Here is a 20,844-nt window from a genome sequence, read left to right as displayed (position 1 = left end):
TAAATATTTTAATTAAAAATTTATATTATAATTAAAATGTTAAATAGACTTTCACACTTTAAATTACAAATAACTAATTAGGCTATGTTTTCATTTGTTAAACTTTAAAGGACTAGATATCTCAAAAACATTTGTCTAGTTTGTCAACTAATTATTTGTGCGTAGCTCAACATAAGAAGAATATGAATGAACATTTGAAATTAGTTGTAATTTGCATCCCTCACCTTTCCTTTTATTTTCCATCTTTTGTATATGTTTCTTATTTTCTCAATCAGGGTAAGAGGTAAAAAGCCATGCATAATACATAACATTCTCATTTTCATTCTTTAGAATCTTCTGTATTCACACAAAATAATATGTAGCCTAATTATAAAATCCCATTACAATGTCACATTTATATTTACCGGGTCCATTATTCAACAAAATAAAAATGTGACATATAACTTAAATAGTTTGTGCACTCCTTTTTATCTAGTATCACATAAAGCATTAAATGAAGGTATTATATATTTTTATATTTAAAATAAAAGAAGATTGAGGGAGAGAATAGAAGATAACTAAAAAAAGTTAATATAATCAAAAAATTTATATCGAACCAATAATGTTCTAACAATAATTGAATCAACTATTTTATGGTAGGAGAAGAGAAGAAATGACGGTAAAATTATAAAGAACTTCAAATATTTTATCTTTTTCTTTCAAATATCATATTTTGTTTTTTTTTTCATAATGGTTTTAAAAGTTGAAACATAGAGTAAGAGAAAGAAAACTAATCAATATAAATTAAATTAATTATAAATTTCTCCTTATAAGTTCAAATAAAATAAATAACAATTAATTTGGCTCTTCATTTATTTATAAAACGTGTTTTATGTTTTATAAAGATTATGTGCAATGAATCATGTCATTTAGAGATCACTAGTGTTTTGTTGAAACATTCATTAATATATTGCTTATTTTACCTTAATACTTTCTATATTATATCGCTTACAACTCTATTCTTTCTGATTAATTTCTGTAATTTTTAACTTATGATAATTTCTAATGTTTCAAGGTCTTAATTTATCATGTATATTATCATATAAATGAGAAATACCATGATAATGGTAAGAAATATAAAATATTAACATATAAATGGTAAATAATTAATTGTACCAAATATTATTAATAAGAACTCAATAAATTTTCAATTAATTAAGAAAATTAGACACTAATTGTGAGATGTGTCAAATAGTCTCTATATAAAAAAATTAAAAAAATTATAAAAAATAGGCAATTTAAAATCTTCAAAATATTGTTTTTAACATACCCTAGACTAAACCCACCTAGAGTATGGTTACTCTAATCTACAAATATATTGAATTTATTTTGATAAAAGATAGTGACTTTCATTTAAATTAAAAAACACAGAATAATTGTAAAAATACAATAATGCAATCCCTTAGTTTTGTTATTTGGGTGAGTTAATCGGAAAAGAAAACAATACACCAATACCCTTCCCTGTCGCGTGCCCTTGTATCACTGTTACTGCGCCTCGTTTCGTTTCTACTAGCGAGACTCCGAGGAAAGAGTGAACACCAAAGCCAGGTAAGTTGAGTTCAGGTTCCGCTTTTTTTCTCCCCTCACTATTTCTCTATTTTATGCTTCTCTCGTAATCAAGCCCCAAAAGCGGGTTTCCAATTGGATTACCTTGTTTGTTTTTTATTCTTCTTTTTCCGTGTTCATAATCATAATTATTTGATACTATGAGGTGATGTATTTGCCCTTCAGTGAAGTCACCGTTTCTGATTCTACTCAATTGGGATTGGGGAGAGGGACTCGCATTATCTGACGGTGAATTTCCTCTTTCAGCTCTCCTCACTCTCTTTTTGGGGAGGTAGCTTCGATTTCCTCTACACTTTGATGTTTCGTGTTATTTCAAAATTTGTGTGCCAGAGTTTAGTATGGTAATGTTGTTGTTAGGTTATGTTAGATTAGACTGAGAGTCTATTGGGTTATTACTGTCAATTTTGGTGGTTGAGTTGAGAAGTTGGGCTCTGCATTTTCCAATTATTTTCCATTTGTGACTATGAAGTTTCTTGGGTTTTGAGGATTGAGTGAATTGGATAGGTTAGAGTACAGTTTGACGGGGATTTGTATTTGATATGTTTTCTGCGCGTTCTGTGACTTTTGTTGGCGGACTGGATGTGAAGTTGTAATTGAAACAACTTGAGATTGGTTTTGAGAATGATAAATGGTGGAGTAAAGAATTTAGGATCGTTTCAAGATGTGTAATTTCTGGGTGAATGCCTGACTTGAGGATATGAAGTATTTTTATTGTTTTATTGCAGTCTGATGCAAGCATGAGTTCATTCTCCATCACAAGGAAAAAGACACCATTCCAGAAGCATAGAGAAGAAGAGGAGGCAAAGAAGAAGGTAGGGTTGATATGTCCAAGTTAGTTAGTTCTTGTTTGAATTGGGCAAAGCCATTCCTATTTATTATCATGTTGGGATTTGTTTCATGCAGAGAGCGGAGGATGAGACTGCTCGATTGTACGCTGAGTTTGTAGAGTCATTTCAAGGAGACACTACTCCGGGGTCAAAAACTTTTGTTCGAGGAGGAACAATTAATCCCAATGATAGATTTAAAGATGATTCTGAGGGTTAGTATGACTCATGAATTCTGTATTTCTTGCCCCTCTTTGTTTATATTCCTTTTGCCTCAGCTCTTAGAAGTCATGTTCCTGTATGCTTTTTATGTTATGGATATACACAGTTTTTGCTATTATTTTGTATAATAATGTTAATAAAAGTATGGACCTTTTTTATTCCTTCGCGGATGACAGGTGAAAAGTCCAAAGATGGGGTATCTGTTCCAAAGAAGGGAAGTAGGTAAATAAATGCTTTTGATTGACCAAGTTTCTGTGCTCTTTAATTAGGCATCAAAAAGTAGGGAAAATACATGTTATTAAGGTATAGCTTTATGTAGGTTGTACTTATAGCCATAACGAATTGAATATTGTAATTTAGTTTTTATGATGCATGTTTTTTGTGACATTTAATGATTTGATCACATGATTAACATTTGGGGGGAGGGGTTTGTTTGAATAATTCTGGTATTTCAGGATGACCTATAGTATTTCCAACTCACCTAATTTTGGCTTGTTCTGTTTGCATAGCAGAAGCACTTGTTTGGATACATAACTCAAGATCCTTGATTCTTATGCTTTGAATGTCATCTTGTTTTATAAATCTAAAACAAAAAGTTAATTCTCAATCTGATAATATAAAAATTAGAAGTTGTCTGTACAAACTGAGAAGTATATGATATAGCTATTGTGTGCTTATAGAGACATCTTTAATTACCCAATTAAATTCTGGGTAATTTTGGTGAATGTATTTTTAATTGTTTAAGGCAAACCTGCCTAAGAAACCTGTCCAGTTATAATAAATCAGTATTCTTGCATTGCATCCTTCATGGACATCTGATGAAACTTGGAAATAATATTGTAGTATATAGATCATTATCCATGAAAACTATACAAGTAACTTTCTTGTAATTTAAGGAACTTTTGAGTTATGAATACTTAGTCACATAGTTAAATGGTTGATCTTATTTGCAGTTTTGTTTCATTTTCCTTGCAATTATGAGTTGTTTTGTAGTCTTTTTTAATAGCTAAAACATATGCTACTTATGATTTTGTATTTGTACATTAATGTGTAAAGTTGTTGGGGTGAGATACTTGAAGGGTACTCCGTATGTTACTGGTTGACACTGCCCTTTAGTTTGGTTTATTCCTTTGGTGCCTTGGATGCACCTTTCTGGTTTTGGTGGGGTGTGCCTTTAGCTCCTTATTGATAAAATTGAGGACACTTCAAAACCTAGTTGCTATTGGCGATTAATGGAGCAAAATAACATTATGAGATTTTTTTTTTCTGCAATATCTATTTGTATTAGAGTTTAATTATTAACATTATGCTGAAAATATATTGGTCTTTCCTGGCTGGTCATAATGTGGGAAAATCAGAGAGATAAGTGTGTGGTTGTGTATACACATCATGAAACTTTTTAAGAATATAGTCAACCAGGAATATTTTTTGCTTACATGACTAAGTGGACCTCCAATTGATTGTGGTGATTGTGTTATTAGTGTTGAAGATTCTACATTGACTAGAGATAAGGTCAAATTATAGTATATAAGTGAGACAAAACTCACCTTACATGTTGATTTTGTAGTATTGAGTTAGGGTTAAAGTTCACCTTCTAAGATGGTATAGAAGCCTATCCTAGTGAGATTTGTTGGTCTATTTGGGCCACCTACTATTTAGCCGCTATTAGACCACCCACAAATATGTATCCTATACTTGAGATGTCTAGTCTTCAACGTGAGGCAATGTTTGTATGTTGGAGATTCCACATTGACTAGAGATAAAGCTAAATTATAGTAGAGAAGTGGGTGCAAATCTCATCTTACAAGCAAATTTTGTAGGGTTGAGTTAGGTTTAAAGTTTACTTTCTAAGAGTCAGGGACATGTCTTTGAGCTAGAGTGGTAGAAATTATATTTTCTACACCATCTTAGAGAACGAAATATTCTTCTATTTTCTCCACATGTATTGTGTCTTACAGAGTGTATTTAAGAGCTTGGTTCTCCCCCTTCATGGATAGCTTATAAGAGAAGGTTACCGAGTGCTTGAATTCTTATCAAAATGCTATAGAACTTTAAGGGTTTAGGATTTGCGATGAATAGTGTGAGCAATACTCTATCACCATGTGTTTCTCTAGTAATCTCCACATTGTCAAGTGTGTTGCCAAACATTGTTGCATGTGTCACTATCATCATCACCCTTATGTGGCGACCCTTTTCTAGTACATTGAGTTCACACACACTCTTTTTCAATGTGAGAAGCTTTTTTGATGACACTTGTTGACACCCTTCTGTGATCCTTGTTTGTCTCTAGCGAACCCGCCAAGCCCTTGTTTTCTCATGGCCTCATCCAGAACCCCTTTGGAGTTTGCTTCAACTATGACATTGACAAACATCTCTCTAATCCCATGAGAAAATTCAATTATATTAGATCTACCAATTACAATACTGTACAATCATTGTCCAACTATAGTTCCAAGGTCAAGGCTGAGTCGATCACTTAGGCTATGAATCTTCTTTTCAAGGATCGAGCTAGCTGGTACAATGATGTTGCCTCTTTGTGCAACATTCATAGGTTATCTCTTGCTCCTAACCTTCAACCTCTCTGACTGTTATAGGTTTGGGGAAAAGCCCAAAAAGTCTACTCCAATGATTTCCCTTGTTTGTAGCATTGTGACTTCTAATCTATCTAGAAAGCTTGAGAATATGGATACACAGTAGTTAGCTCAATCATTTGATTGTTGATTATAACAATATGATGGCTTTCACTACTGACCCTGAGTTGAAGAGTTTATAAACAAATTATCTAGAGATATTTTCTATTATAAGTAAGAATGTTGGGCAAAACTTGGAATATTATCTTTTGAATATCTATAAGATGTTTTGAGCTTATTTCAAAAAGTTGTATGCAATAGCTTATCTACAATAACTTGCACTGGTACTTTTTACATAACCCAACTATGATTTCTGTATTTCACAACACTAAACTTAACATGTTTATTTATTTTGGTTATGGTCTTCATATTGATTTTGTTTTATCTTTTTCTGTTCCTTGTGCTCTATAGTTTGTAATCCACCTGTCTTCAAAAGTGACCATATCTTAGCATGTAGCTATGTATCGCAAACAAGGAGTGATAATATATGATTGTTATTCTTATTTTTTATGAATTAAAAGTATATTAAGGGTGATTAGTAATTATTAGTTTAATATTATGATATACAATGATATATTTTTATTGATTTGATTAATTATATTGAGCCTTTTATTAACCCAAGTTTGATTCCTGTGTTACAAAATACTACGCTTAAAGTATTTATTTATTTTGGTTACTGCCTTTAATTTGATATTTTTATCTTTCTCAGTTCCTTGTGCTCTATAGTTTGTAATCCAATTTTTGTCGAAAGGCAACATCTCTACTCTTTAGCATGTAATACAAGTTGCTATACATAGTAGACAAGGAGTGATAGTACACACACACACATGTATGCATGCATGTATAATTCTTAATTTTTTATTTTTTATGAATTAAAAATATATGAATGGTGATTGGTAATTATTATTTTAATATTTTTGTGATATATTATGATAACATAATTATTTGATTTTTTTAATAATAATTTGTTTCTCATATTATAAAATGGCACTATTTTGTATGTGCTTATGTAATTGTAATAATTCAAACCCATCTAAATTGTATAACAATGGGTTTTGATGTCCATTTGGATGTTTCCCATGTTGATTCCTACTTTGGTTGTGTTATTGTTGCTTTCTATCACTAATTTCCTATAAATGATGATTGTCGCTTCCCTGGATGGTTCCACTTGTTGAGCTCAAGATGCCTCTTCAATGACATCTTCTACACATGAGCTCTCCTTTGCCCTAAACAAAAATATTTGGTTCCCTTACAGTCCTAACCCATTATCTATACTGTTCGTTATTATCCTTCATCTCCTTTTTGGATTCCATGCCTATTCTAGGTCTACAAGTGAAGCCATGTTTGATCCTTGCTGATAGTAGGCGACATCGGAGAAAATGGCTGCTTTACAAGTTAGTGGCACTTTGTAGCTCGTCTTGTCCCCTCTTGCAAAGACTACTGTCGACTGTTGTTGGGTTTACACAATGAAGGGTGTATTAGATGGAAATATTGATTGATTCAAATCACTTGGGTTGCTCAGGATATCCTTTTGACCTTGACTATGGGTACACCTTTTTCCGTGTGTCTAAGATTACTTTTGTACATCTATGTCTTGCTGTTGTTGGAATTGCCATTGGCTACTTCACCAATTGGATATAAGATGCCTTCTTGCATGAAGAGGTTTATATGGAGCATCTTCTTGATTGTATCATTTCTGATGGCTGTCACCTTGTATTTTGACTTTCATTCTCTTTCTGTTGCTTGAAGCAATCTCCCTGCCCTTAGTTTGGTGCTTTAGCTCTACCTTACTCTAGTTTGGTATGAGTCATTCGAGGATGATCACTTTGTTTTTTTCCCTTACTCTCAGTTTGGCTTGTGTATTTATTTGGTGGTGCATAGTGATGACGTTGTCATTACTGTGATGAACTTGACAGACGACTCAATGCTTACGTTCACATTCAGTTTCAGATGAAAGATTTGGATACACTCAGATATGTTTTAGGCATTGATATTGCTCAATCCACCTCTAACATTGTCATTTCCAGAGCAAATATGCTCTGGATATTCTCATCCTGGTGTCATTTCTATGGAGCCCCTTACTAAATTAGTCAGACTAAGAACCTTGATATCATTGCTTCCTCCAACATTTTTGCACAAACTACTGAAAGAGTACACATTTTCAGCTTTTTTTGTCCTGCTTCACTTATCTAGTAGGTACATAATCTAAACAAAGAGAAGCTCCACGACCAGTGTTGCGCATGATAAAAAGTAAGTGCTAATTTCAAGGTGCAGTTAGTTCTGTATCTTTGGAATAACATGACTTCCCACCAGCGTGTTTAATATAACAGTGAATTTGATATAACATGTAAATATAAAGATTATTTTAGTGTCATCCCTTGTAGTAGAAAACCATGTTTCCAATACTCATTTCGTGGTGTAGGGAAGGCTTGCAGCCTTGTAATCAATATCCAAAAGTGTTTCTGACGGATGCTTCTGAAAAAGAGAGAACAAAGGATTTAAGGGATAATCTCTATTCCATATTGGCTCATATTTCAGATGTAAGACAAGCTCTAAGGGTGAGTTGGGAGTTATATGGTTGTTGCAAGAACGTAGGGTGTGTCTTTTGTAATTTGGTGTATAAGATCAATGCTCTGGTGGGTAAATGGGTATGACATTTTCTTTTGGAACCTCGTTCTCCTAGTCCGTTACCCTTCTGGGATATTTTCATGCAAATTATTTTTTCCCATTCTTACTCATTCCTTGAATAAGGCTTATTTAATGATAAATCCCTTATGGAGTCTGAAGCTCCCTACCTCACATCATTTATTTGGACTGTGGCTTTATATAATCATTACCAATGAAATATTTTGCAGGTTATTAGGATACCTATGGTGTCTAAGAAGTTCAATATTTTTTGCTGCATGCTTTATCTATGGAGTTCCTTATTTGTCCTTTTTTATAAATGTACTTCCTACCACTTTTTGATCACAAGCGAATGATGTCTTTGGTAGAAGTCACGATACAATTTTTTTTGTGTGGTGATGTGCAACTAATGCTAGTTGTTGATGCCTTTAGTTGGAGCCAAGCTAGTTAAAATTGAGTGTGAAGGTTAGGGAACGTATGAATTGAATAATCATAAAATGCAATTGAGACCCTACCTAAACTACAAAATTGTATTTAAATATATGCCTATGCATAGAAAATAACATTAATCTTGCAAATTACCTTAAAGTAACTATTAACACAATCACAAAGATAAAGTAACAAGTTAACAATTCCAAATTAGAAGACACACACTATTTAACAACATATAGAACCAAATATGTTGGAGAAATCCAGAACGGTGAGAGCATCACATACCAAAATAATAAAAGAGTGAGAAGTGGAGAAACACAGCATGGCAGTAGCACTTGAACAAGCACACCGCCAAATGAGAAGAAAATAAACCATTTTGAACTCTAAAATAAGCAAATAATTTGAACTAGGAAACTTGAATGCAGAAGACACAGATTACAAGAGCAGGGAAAGAAACAGGGCACAAGTGAACATGAATAAGTGGGGCTCTATTGTTGATGTGGAATGGATCTGCAGAAAATAGTTGTTGTTTCTCTTCAATACTTTTTAAAGTGGGTTATTAGCTGCACGAGGTGATTGGTAAATCCAGCCAATCCTACAGGTCAGACCCTGTGATCTTGTGATTCCACTAAAATGAGATACACATCAAGATCAATATTGTTCGTGATGGTGGCAGAAATTGTAAAATTCTATGATTTTATGAGTAATATTATTGATTTTGACTACCCTGATTGGATGAAGTGCAGATTTTTCATGTGTTAGATCTACACGACACATTTTATTTGGGATAGGATTATGCACTTTTCTTTGTTTCAGTACAAGCTACTGCTTTTTTATGGTTCCTGACATACCATTTCGGCAGTTTTGCTCCATTTATTTTTCTGTTTATCTTTGTTGTTTTGTTTCTTCAGTTATGTTAATGAGAATTCTCTTCCTCATGATTCCTATGTCCATTTCCTCTTCGTCTTAATGGGTTTATTCTTTTACCAAAAACTGAATACAAGTACATTTGTATCAAGAATTTTTGTTTTAGTTGAAAACCCTTTTAGATGTATACGATGCTTGATGAGACTTTTATAATTAGTATTTGAGTGGTGGGGTGTTTAAGTGGCAACTCAGTACACACTGTTAGAGATAGAATTTGATTATGTTAGAGATCTGATTTCATTACATTTAGGAATATGATATGATTTGATAGGGAAATATCTTAACAATTTTTCCCATTATCAGATATTGAATTTGTTATTTTTTAATATACTTCTTCTTGATTATAAATAGGAGTACTCGTTTGTACACTACATACAAAATTCATTATAATCCTTTTTTAATTCTCTCTTCTCAACGTGGTATCATCCTCCATGACCCTTTTTGTCATTTATCCTTTCAACATGGTGTCAAAACCCTAATGAGAAGGGAGGTCAAATTCATGCTTTCCTATTGTGCCCACTACTCAATAGAGTAAATTTTTTGGACATCATGTATGCTTTTCCAATTTCAACCTTTTCCCCTGATGTCATGTGCATGCCAATACACTGTTCCCTGTTGCTGTCATAGTTTATCGCATCTGTCATTGTTTACCGTTATTATCATAGTTTATCACCTGCATCACTGTGCACCATCACTGAAATTTTCTGGCAAGTCCTTTTTACCGCTGGCTTTCTTTGGAGAATACTCTTTTCTGTGAATATATTTTTGGTACATACTATTTACCTCCAATTATTCTTCGGGAAGTACTACTTACGACCAACATTTTCCCAGTGTGTACGGTTTACTGCCAATGTTTATCTGGTAAATACTGTCTACGAACATTTTACTGGCAAGTACAGTTTACCACTGACATTTTTTCGGCTGAGTACTATTTACTGTCCATGTTTTTCATGCGAATGCTGTTTACCACTGACATTTTTGTGTCCTGCAACTTTTTTAACGAGCTTGTCTCACGTGATACATATTATCCACCTTATCGTGCTTGTTAAAGATATGAGTTGAAAGGCCGTAGCATATTGAAGATCGACTATTGTTAGAGATATGAGTTGATTATGTTAGAGATATGATTTGATTACATCATATAAGGAGATATGCTATGATATTAGTGAAATATCTATTTCCCATTATTAGATATTGATTTTCTTCTCTATTATTTTATCTCTTTTTGTTTATAAATAAGAATACTCATTTGTGTACTCAACACATGAAATTCATTATTTTCAATCTCGGTTTCTCTCTTCTAAGCATGGAACCAGATTGATACCAACCTCGACCTATTTTGTCTCTAATCCTTGTAACATGGTATTAGAGCCTAATGAGAATGGAACTTAAATTTGTGTTTTCCATGTGGGCCCACTGCTCACAGAAGTAAATATTTTTCTGATTTTTATTTTTTCTGTTTGTAGTCACGATTCACCTCATGTCTTTGTTCACCTTGTGGTGACTTTTTGACGAGCCTTTTCCAGAATGTTACTGTTTATTGCCAGCGTTTTTTCAACAAGTACTCCTTATGATTGATGTTTTCCTACGGATATAGTTTTCCACCAATGTTTTTCTTATGGATTTCTTTTTTTTTTTGTCGAGCCTTTTTCAGCTGAGATTTTTCATTGCTGATGTTTTTGGGTGATTTTATTTTATTTTCTTTCAAAGAGATTTTTCTGGCCAAAAACCATCATTTGCACCTTGTTGTGGGATAATTATGTGTGTTCTCCAACAGCCGTTGTGCCCTTTAAGCACTTATGCTTCCCTACAACGATGATTCTCTCTAAGCACTTATTGCTCTTTCGCAGCTGCTGTGTCCTTTCAACGTATTTTGCTTTCCAAATGTGTTAGGTCTTTTGAGGGGGGATTCGCAAGGAAGAATCAATAATGATGAGACTTGAGCCAAACTGACACTACCTCCAATCCAAAATCCTTATATGTTGTTCAACTTTCTTATTTATACTTAATGTGAGGTTGAGATTCACCTGGATTCTTAAACTCTTTGGCAATTGTCATTATCTTTTGACCTTTTTCAACAAGCTTGACTATATGTGATTCATGTGTTCCAACCTTAGGGGGAGTGTTGAAGATATGATTTGAAGGACTAAACATAATTAAGATTGATTGTCACTTTGATAGAGAGAAAGTCATGTTTGGAAAAGATCCGCTAGCTTTGTCATTATTTACTTTGTCAGCTTCGACAACCAATTGGTTGGCATGTTTACTAAGTCTCTCAAGAGGTCTTGAGTTGAGGTCATATGTATCAAGCTGGTCTCGTATGATACATATGCTTCAGTTTGAGGAGGAGTATTAGAGGTATGAGTTGATTATGTTAGAGATATGATTTGATTAAATTAAATAGATAGATATAATATTTTTTCATAGGGAAATATTTGATATTTTCTGTTATTAGATACTGATTTTGTTCGTTATTATTGTATGTCTTCATTATAAATAAGAACTCATGTGCACCCAACACAAAATTCATTATATTGCTTCAATAAGGTACTAGAGCAATGCCATCCTCCGAGACTTATTTCGTCTTTACTCTTTTCAATGGTTGTCACTTTGAGAAAGAGAATGTCATGTCCAGGAAATGTCTACTAGTTTTATCATTATTTACTTTGTTAGCTTTAACAGCCAACTGATTGACATGGTTACCAAGTCTCTCAAGGGGTCTTGATTTGATGACTTGTAAAAAGCTTGTCTCATATGATACATTTGCTCTAACTTGAGGGGAATATTAGTATGATAGGGAAATATCTTGCTAAATATTTCCCATAATTAAATATTGATTTTGATAGTTTTTGTATTTCTTCATTATAAATAAGAATACTCATGCGCGTATATGACACACGAAATTCATTTTATTCCTTCTAGGTTTCTCTTTTATCAACATGGTATCTAAGCGGTACCAACTTACATGACTTGTTTTGCTACTAACCTTTTCAACACACTCCATTCCAGAATAACTAAAGAGTTGTTCTGAGAACTCAATTTATTAAACCTAAAGACATTAGAAAATATGTATTCCATTGTAATTTTAGTGATATCAGGTTTCGTGAAAGCAATCAGTTAGTTAAGAAAAACTTGGAATTTCTTGCCTTGCTACCTCATAATTGGCAATCATTTCCCCTAGTTGTTTGATGGGTGTTGAGGGAAATTTATCCTTTGTGGATTTAAGGGCATTTCCCATGGTTCCTTTCTTGTAGGTTCTGTGTACGGTGTTATACTTCCCCAAAAGTTTTTTTGTTGCGATTTAAATGTTTATTCAATGTCAGTAATTCAAGTTTACAGTTTAGATTTTGTTGACACTTAGAGTGTTATGAAAGATTTTTGCTGGATTATCCAGTGGTTATCCCTGAAGTTTGATTAGGTGATATTACCCCTATTGACTGTTTTGAAAATGATGAATCAGATAATTCTAAATATTTTATTTAGTTCAAATGTGTGCTTAGTCAATTAAGATGGAAGTTTATCATTTATTTTTATTTGCAGGTATGTACCATCTTTTATTCCACCTCCAATTGCAACCAAGGGGAAAGAATCTGAAAGGAAAGTCTGTATCTCAATTGAAGCTTTGATCTCATCCTTTTGCTTTCCAGTTCTGATGTATCCAGATATAATGCTTGTTTGCTGATTTTTGTAGAAAGAGGAAGAAAAGCCAAAGGAGAAAGAGAAAGGGAAGTCAAGAAATATTGATCATTTTATGGAGGAGCTAAAGCATGAGCAAGAGATGAGGGAGAGGCGGAATCAAGAACGTGAGCATTGGCGTGACGGTCGTCATGCAGAACATTCTGCTGTAAGTGATGCTGTTAAGCCGTTGTACTCATAGTTTTCTGACAAATTTTTAGCCGTTGTACTTATAGTTTTTCCCCTTAAAGCAGTCCAGCCGCTTTGATGAGCTGCCTGATGACTTTGACCCTAGTGGTAAACTTCCGGGATCATTTGATGATGGTGATCCTCAGACTACAAATCTTTATGTTGGAAATCTCTCACCCAAGGTTTGAGGGTCCCCTCAATAACTGGCCTTTGTTTTTCTTCGAGAATTAAGTACCTGTTAGTCTTATATTGGCAGTTTAATGATTGTAGGTCGATGAAAATTTTCTTCTCCGTACTTTTGGAAGATTTGGACCTATTGCTAGTGTGAAGATTATGTGGCCAAGGACAGAGGAGGAGCGAAGGAGGCAAAGAAACTGTGGCTTTGTAGCTTTCATGAACAGAGCTGATGGACAGGCAGCAAAAGATGAAATGCAAGGTCTGGTTCATTTGTCGGAAATCAGAACTCAAACTCTTGTAGCATAGCGTGTATTTTTATTGAGTTTATGCTTCAGAAAATATGTTAATGCAATGACGTAGTATGAATGTTTGTGCAGGAGTTGTGGTTTATGAATATGAATTGAAAATTGGATGGGGAAGGACTGTTGCCCTACCATCGCAAGCACTACCTGCACCTCCACCAGGGCATATGGCCATTAGGAGTAAGGAGGTATTACTGTTAACTTGTTGAAAAACAAAAGAGTTAGGGTCTGTTTTCTATATTTGAAAACTGTTTTCAAAATCTAATAAAAAATAGTTTTATGAGAATAGTTTCTGAAACAGTTTTGGAAGTTTTCTATTTTCTATTATTTGCTATCTTCTCAGCGTTGTGACATCTCCCCCTACTCCTTCATATGAAGTAGTTTATGAAAATTATTTTATAGTGCAGTTTTTAAAAACTAAAGACTCCACAAAAACCCTACTATAAAGAATTTCTTAGAACAATTACGATTTTCAAGTGGTTATTTGTAACGAGAATATAAACAAATGTCAACTTCATTAGTTTTTTCTGTTTTGATAGCTGTCTGTTAGGCTGTTATAAATTGACACGGCTGTCACCTCATGGTATCATTCTATGAGGATGTTTATTTATACTTCTTGAACAATGAAAGCTTAGCATCATTCTAATCTTCAATACTTAGTAATGCAATAATATAGGTTCCTCTTCTTGTGTCTATCTCTTCTCTGTACATTCAATATTATTTAATTTAAAATAAGTAACCACTTCCAAGTTTTTATTTTTTTTTTGTCATCATTACCACTCCAATTGTCAAATAATTCCTAATCTAGATCATTCCCCCTTCACCTGTGTGTCGTGTCCTTCTCACTCAAATAAAATTAAAAATCTCAAGCCAAAGGAACTTGCCATGCTATTTGCTGTGTTTTCTAGCCCCTATGTGAGATGATGAAAGATAAATATCTTGATGATTTATTTCGACTTATAATTTATTAAAATGTGAAGATTATCTTGTGAAATCAAGTTGTCTATTGCTGTCCAGGCCGCCCTTCTCATAGATATACAACATGTTTTACTTGTTTTTGTTTGCAGGGTAGTACTGTGATTTTGTCTGGTCCTTCTGGTCCACCGTTAACATCCGTGCCTAATCAGAATTCTGAGCTGGTAGGTTCTCAGTTTTAGATTGTCTTAAATTCTTTTATATTTGTCACATATTGTACTGTCATTGATACAAGGAGAAATATTATCGAAATTGTAATTGAATGTGAAACACTAATTTGATGCATCTCCAATGCATCTACGTTTTTGGAAACTGAGTATTGTAAGATAGCAGTTCTCTGACTACCGGGTGAAACACTTATTTGCTGTTATTCAATTGATCACTTACAATAAAGTTCATTTTCTTTAGTTCTGTCTACAAACTTAACAGAAACATGGATGTATATCTTTCTATTTATCATATAAAGTATCATTTGTTTTTTGTGTGTCTCTATGGATAAATATTCTTAGTACCATGTAGCAGGAACCAAGTTTCCAAGACCTGGACCACCAAAAAGCTTTGATGTTGCTCAGTCTTGGGTACTTTAGTTTATATGGTTGGATAGAAATACTAAAAATTTCTCTGACCGGTAGTCTTTGAGTTCATTTGGGATAGAGTAGCATTTTAGTCCTTTTAGTTTTTTTTAGTGTCCTGACCAATTTATGGGAGCGTTTTTTGTTACATCTTTAATGTGACTGACTTACTGTGTTGCATGGTTTTTGATCTTTATTTTGCTGTCTTTTATCCTTTTTTTCTTTATTGTGTTTTTCTCCGCTAGTATTTTTTTTTCCTCAACTTTTGCATCTTTTGAAATAATCCTATTTCTTGTCTCTAAAGACAGATGGTAGTAATATATATAAAAGAGATACAAACACACTAGGTGTAGAGTTACTTATTGGTTCACATTCCTAATGTTTTTGATGTAATGGTTCTTGATCCTAATATTCCTGCTATAATTTATTGTAGGTTCTGACTCCTAATGTTCCTGATATAATGGTTACACCTCCTGAGGATGAACATTTAAGGCATGTAATTGATACAATGGCTTTGTATGTCCTGGATGGAGGATGTGCTTTCGAACAAGCTATCATGGAGAGGGGTCGTGGCAATCCTCTTTTCAACTTCTTGTTTGTCCTTGGCTCAAAGGAACATACCTACTACGTTTGGAGACTCTACTCATTTGCCCAGGTACAACAATTTCCTTTCTGAGGATGCAATTTTATTTTTGAGAATGTTTTGACTAAACAAAATGCTTAAGTACTATCGGTATATTAGCATTGAAGAATCCATAAAGGCAAAAAAGTTTCTTTGACATAATAGTTATATAAGAGGTTTTGGAGGGTGACATGTGTTCTTTGCGTGTAATGCAGGGTGATACCCTTCAAAGATGGAGGACTGAACCTTTTATCATGATAACGGGTAGTGGAAGGTACTCTAATTATTATTTTTCCCTTGTGTTATGTTTTTGATTATTGTTAAAAATTAGAAAAGAAAGAAGAATACTGGTGGTTGTTTTGTTTGCCGATGTTGTGAATGGATTGCATGGGTCATTAGTAATAAAGTGTAACCTCGACAAAGATAATTTTATTTTTTCAGATGGATTCCTCCCTCATTACCAACATCAAAAAGTCCAGAACATGAAAAGGAATCTGGTTCCACACATGCTGGAGGAAGAAGCAGGGTACTTTCATTTTTGTATTTTATATTAGGTTGAATGTAATTTCTCAACAACACTCTCTTCTGATTATGTAACATTCTGTGTTTTGATTGAATTTTGTAGCGTGTTGAGCCAGAAAGAACACTGACTGATGCACAGAGGGATGAATTTGAGGATATGCTTCGTGCTTTAACTCTAGAGAGGAGCCAGATAAAAGAGGCTATGGGGTTTTCTTTAGATAATGCTGATGCAGCTGGGGAGGTAGAACTGTTTTTCTGCTCATTGGCTATTGAAATACCTTCAGTATAATTGAAATTGCTGGTTTAAAGTCAGTAAAATTATCTTCAGATAATCCATTTTAGCCCACTTGCTTACTCAATCCAGTTATGGCATTTATTATTCCATTTTAGTAAATTTAACTCTTGCTCAAATCTTAGCACTGGGCTTAGACAACCTGATGGAGAGGGGTCTTTGACCTGGGCTATCTCATCCTTAAATAATCAATCCATTCACACAACTTTGTACCATAACAAAAGATACTAATTTATCTTGTATTGATCTCTGCTCATTTTTTATCAGGAAAGTATTCGTTAGTAAGTAATCAAGCACTGTTACCAAAATAAAAACCCACTAGTATAATCTTATTACTAAGCTGTTCTAAAACAGAAAGACCCAAAGTTTCAAACAGAAAATTACTGATGACTTGCCACGAATGAATTGGAAAATACTGCAACTTTGCAAGTTGAGGTTGACCATTAGTCCAAATTCAAAAGTATGATGCTAGCATGTGTTAGCCCCCCCTTATCCTTCTAGTTTTTCTCCTGTATACGATTTGAGCTCAGGCTAAGCTAAACACCCATAGTTGACATGGGTCTGGCCCTAGAATTCCTGAAAAGCTATACGAATACAGTATTTTGCTAAAATGTGCTCAGCCTATGCTACAATAAACACACGTGGCCCTTTCAGTTAGTAAAACATATAATGTATGTACTGTCTACCATAAAAATTAAGTTAATCTGATGAGTAAAACAAATTATCCGATTTCATAGACAGAAAAAAGATGCAGAATTGTCTTTTGTAATCACTCTCTTACTATCACTTACTATTCAATTATCCTTCATTTTATATAATTTGGATAATGCTTCCTTGATGATTTTTAAATCTTAACTGCAGATAGTTGAAGTCTTGACTGAATCCTTGACACTTAAAGAAACCCCCATTCCTACTAAAATTGCAAGGCTTATGCTTGTCTCTGATATTCTTCATAATAGTAGCGCTCCTGTAAGAAATGCGTCAGCATATCGCACCAAGTTTGAAGCAACATTACCGGACATAATGGAGAGTTTTAACGACTTGTACCGTAGCATAATGGGGCGTATTACTGCTGAAGCCCTAAAGGTAGACTGAACAATAGTAGATAGCCACGATATAATATTAGTTTTCTTTCTTATTCTGGTAGGTGATCTCTGTCTGAAATGTTCCAGGAACGTGTGCTGAAAGTTTTGCAAGTTTGGGCGGACTGGTTTCTATTTTCAGATTCTTATGTGAATGGCTTAAGAGCTACTTTTCTTCGACCTGGGAACTCTGGTGTAAGTCCATTCCATTCTATATGCGGGGATGCACCTGAGATTGAACAGAAGACCACTTCTGAAGATATAGTTGTTGGTGGCAAGACCAACCAAGATGCTGCATTGGCAATGGGTCGAGGGGCTGCAATGAAGGAGCTAATGAGTCTTCCTATTGCTGAGCTGGAAAGACGATGCCGACACAATGGATTGTCACTTGTTGGTGGTAGAGAAATGATGGTTGCACGGTTGTTAAGTCTTGAAGAGGCAGAAAAGCAGAGAGGTTATGAACTAGATGATGAACTGAAATATGCCCACAACCAAGTGAGTTCTGGCAAGTATTCAGGTAATCGGCAAGAAACAAGTGCAGAGCCTGAACCAGTAGGACTTTCTGCATGGAACCACTATGGGGATGAAGATTTGCCGTCACAGAGCAGAAGTTCCGTATCTATAGCCTCTACACTTCCTATTCCACAGCCTGAACTTAAGGCCTTCACAAAAAAGGAAAAGAGCGATCCAGTTCTGCCAGCCTCTAAATGGGCTCGGGAGGATGATGAAAGTGACGATGAACAAAGGAGAGGTGGAAAAAATCTCGGCTTAAGTTACTCATCTTCTGGTAGTGATAATGTGGATGATGGTCTTATTAAAGCTGATGAATCAGAGTCTGCAGCTGGTACAAGTTTTCCAGCTCACACTGACAGTGGAATGAATGAAGAGCAGAGGTTGTAATATATTTTGCCTTAATTTCTCACTTTCATTCTTTCAGTTAGATTGCCTATGGAACTGAAGCCTTTCTTGTTCAGCTTGCATTTACTGACATTTGACTGTTCTATCTGTGTTTTCTTTTATATTTAATCGTGGTTATAATTTTCTATCCCCAAAAACTATTCAAAATCATTATCGTTTTTGGGGATGGGGATGGTACAACCAGTAAAAGGTTTATATTATATGTCTTCTTATGGGGCTTACTATGGACAGGCAAAAGCTTAGACGCTTGGAGGTTGCTTTAATTGAATACCGTGAATCTCTTGAAGAAAGGGGAATTAAAAATTTGGAGGAAATTGACAAGAAAGTGGAGTCACATCGAAAACGGCTGCAAGCAGAATATGGATTATCAGATTCTGGTGAAGATGGTAAAAGTAATAGTAAGTTCTTTCTATTTGTCTTTTTCTTTTGAAAGTTGTACAGAAGGAATTGATTTTTCATTTACTGACATTCTAATGACATTATGAAAATTTGAATGACTTGCACATTGGTTTAGATGTGTTATTGCATTGTAATTATTCAACAATTGTCTAGAAAATTCAATAATTTGACATTCATATGCTCAAGTATGAATCACATTCTGCAATCACGCTAAAGACTGAAGAAACGTGATCATTTTAAGTTTGGATTTTTATTTATTGCCTACTGAACCTCAGTGATGTTAACTTAACTGTAGTTGCATGTGATGTGATCCTATTGCCTATTTGAGATGGTACTTTTTGAGTGGCTTTATGAGGGATTTGTACTTAGAGTATGATGTGATAACAATTATTCAATTTATGGTGTCCATCATATTCATTTTTTTCTGGGCCATTGAATAAAATTTCCATGTTACGTTTCCAGAAGGTGTTAATTAATAAGAAAGCAGGATAGTAAATTATACAATGAAGTTTATTTGCATTTTGAATGAGGACGATCGACCTGATCTGTTTTTATTACATTTAATGTCTTCGGTGCTACCTGGCATCATAGGCTCAGCTCCCTATTCCTGATCTCCACTCTATGAAAGAAAGAGAAAACAAAATTGTTAAGCAGATATCTAGAATTTTTTGTTGTATAAAAAAAAAAATGAAGGAATCAGATGCTTGGAGTGAAGTGCATAATGTATCTAGTCATAACCGTTGTCATATGCATGCTTTCATTCGCTTCTTTTTTTAATTCCTTCCTCTAACCCTTTCACCTTTTCCATGCATTCTACTAATTTCTTTAAAAAAAATGTCATTAAAATGGTAAAACCATATCTTTGTGTTATTCTCCTTGTTATTCTGCATCAAGCTTTCAAATGATGTAAAAATTTAAATCGCAGGAAGAACTACAGAGAGGAGGGATAGGCATGACGTCTCAAGGAAACGGCACCGAAGCCGAAGTCCAAGTGATAGTCCACAACCAAAATTATCTGGAAAAGACAAGGACAGAGAACATGATTTAGAAAGGGATCGAGACAGACAAAGGGACAAAAGTTATGATTTTGATATTGAAAGAGGAAAAGACCGACACCGGGAAAAGAGTGGAAGCAGAGAGAGGGATGATCATGATAAGGATAGAAGCAGGGATAGGGACAGAGACAGAAGAAGACGGACCAAATAAGAACATTTCAGGTGTTTCAACACAAATATCTGTTACCTTACTGATTTGCATATTGTTTTGTAAAAGTCTGGAGGACAGTTGGCTTTTTGTGATGTTAGGGGGATATACTGGCAATGTGATTAGTACCTGCAAGAAGATAGGGATGAAACGTCTGCCAGGAAATTGTTACTGTAGACAATCTTTTGAAGTGCCAAATGGTAACTGGCTCTTGATACCCCCATATTTTTAACATGTAATTTAAGATTTCAAATCTTTAATTTTGCCCATGAATTAGATCAAGAGGGTTCTGTCTAATTGAGAGTTAACTGGGAGATTCGGCTGGTTATGTGTTTGTACTGCGTGTTGGGTAAGTTGTAGTTTTAAACATTATTGCGTAATGCCACATGTTAGTAACGTGGACGAAATTTGAATTCCCACACTTGTTATTTGATAAAATCAATAATTTAGTTTACACAATGAATGTTTTTGACGATTGTATAACTTTTCTATTGCTAATTTATTTTTGTTTTCGTCCAGGTACCCAAGTTTGTAGCTTTTATTCAGCTACTTTTTCTTAGTGTAAAAACCTATAAAAAGGGAGTGGGACTGTGCTTTTAAAACTTTTGACAAATATCATGTAGGAGAATATTGTACTGGAAAAACACTTTT

The 20,844-nt window shown here is 34.2% G+C and overlaps 1 protein-coding gene across 11 annotated transcripts; it reads left to right on the top strand.

Annotated features, from left to right (window-relative positions):
- The first annotated feature begins 1,449 nt into the window (after positions 1–1,449).
- LOC114176495 (protein RRC1) lies at positions 1,450–20,610 on the top strand. Of its 11 annotated transcripts, none has more exons than XM_028061550.1 (19): positions 1,450–1,587; positions 1,771–1,833; positions 2,331–2,417; positions 2,509–2,644; positions 2,828–2,873; positions 12,806–12,866; positions 12,957–13,109; positions 13,192–13,311; positions 13,400–13,565; positions 13,684–13,796; positions 14,676–14,747; positions 15,589–15,810; positions 15,993–16,051; positions 16,219–16,303; positions 16,403–16,540; positions 17,453–17,677; positions 17,764–18,566; positions 18,823–18,989; positions 19,916–20,610. In XM_028061550.1, the coding sequence occupies exons 3-19, from the start codon at positions 2,343–2,345 to the stop codon at positions 20,194–20,196; spliced, it is 2,922 nt and encodes a 973-aa protein (XP_027917351.1). In that variant the 5' UTR covers positions 1,450–1,587; positions 1,771–1,833; positions 2,331–2,342; the 3' UTR covers positions 20,197–20,610. The 11 variants fall into 11 exon arrangements, with proteins under 11 accessions (XP_027917351.1, XP_027917354.1, XP_027917355.1 ...); XM_028061553.1 differs by having other exon boundaries at positions 1,771–1,876; positions 13,195–13,311; XM_028061554.1 differs by having other exon boundaries at positions 1,771–1,876; positions 18,823–18,983.
- The last annotated feature ends 234 nt before the right edge of the window (positions 20,611–20,844 follow it).

Source organism: Vigna unguiculata, chromosome 3, assembly GCF_004118075.2.
Source record: "Vigna unguiculata cultivar IT97K-499-35 chromosome 3, ASM411807v1, whole genome shotgun sequence".
In the NCBI taxonomy this organism is placed as follows: Eukaryota; Viridiplantae; Streptophyta; class Magnoliopsida; order Fabales; family Fabaceae; genus Vigna; species Vigna unguiculata.
The sequence above is the reverse complement of the archived record's forward strand: the minus strand, read 5'-3'. Positions and strand labels throughout refer to the sequence as shown.

Bases quoted from the DNA above. Each gene is read 5' to 3' on its own strand.
- LOC114176495 (XM_028061550.1), top strand. From the start codon at position 2,343: ATGAGTTCATTCTCCATCACAAGGAAAAAGACACCATTCCAGAAGCAT. The intron at 15,811-15,992 runs GTACAACAATTT...CGTGTAATGCAG, and splicing joins GACTCTACTCATTTGCCCAG to GGTGATACCCTTCAAAGATG. The intron at 16,541-17,452 runs GTAGAACTGTTT...TCTTAACTGCAG, and splicing joins ATGCTGATGCAGCTGGGGAG to ATAGTTGAAGTCTTGACTGA.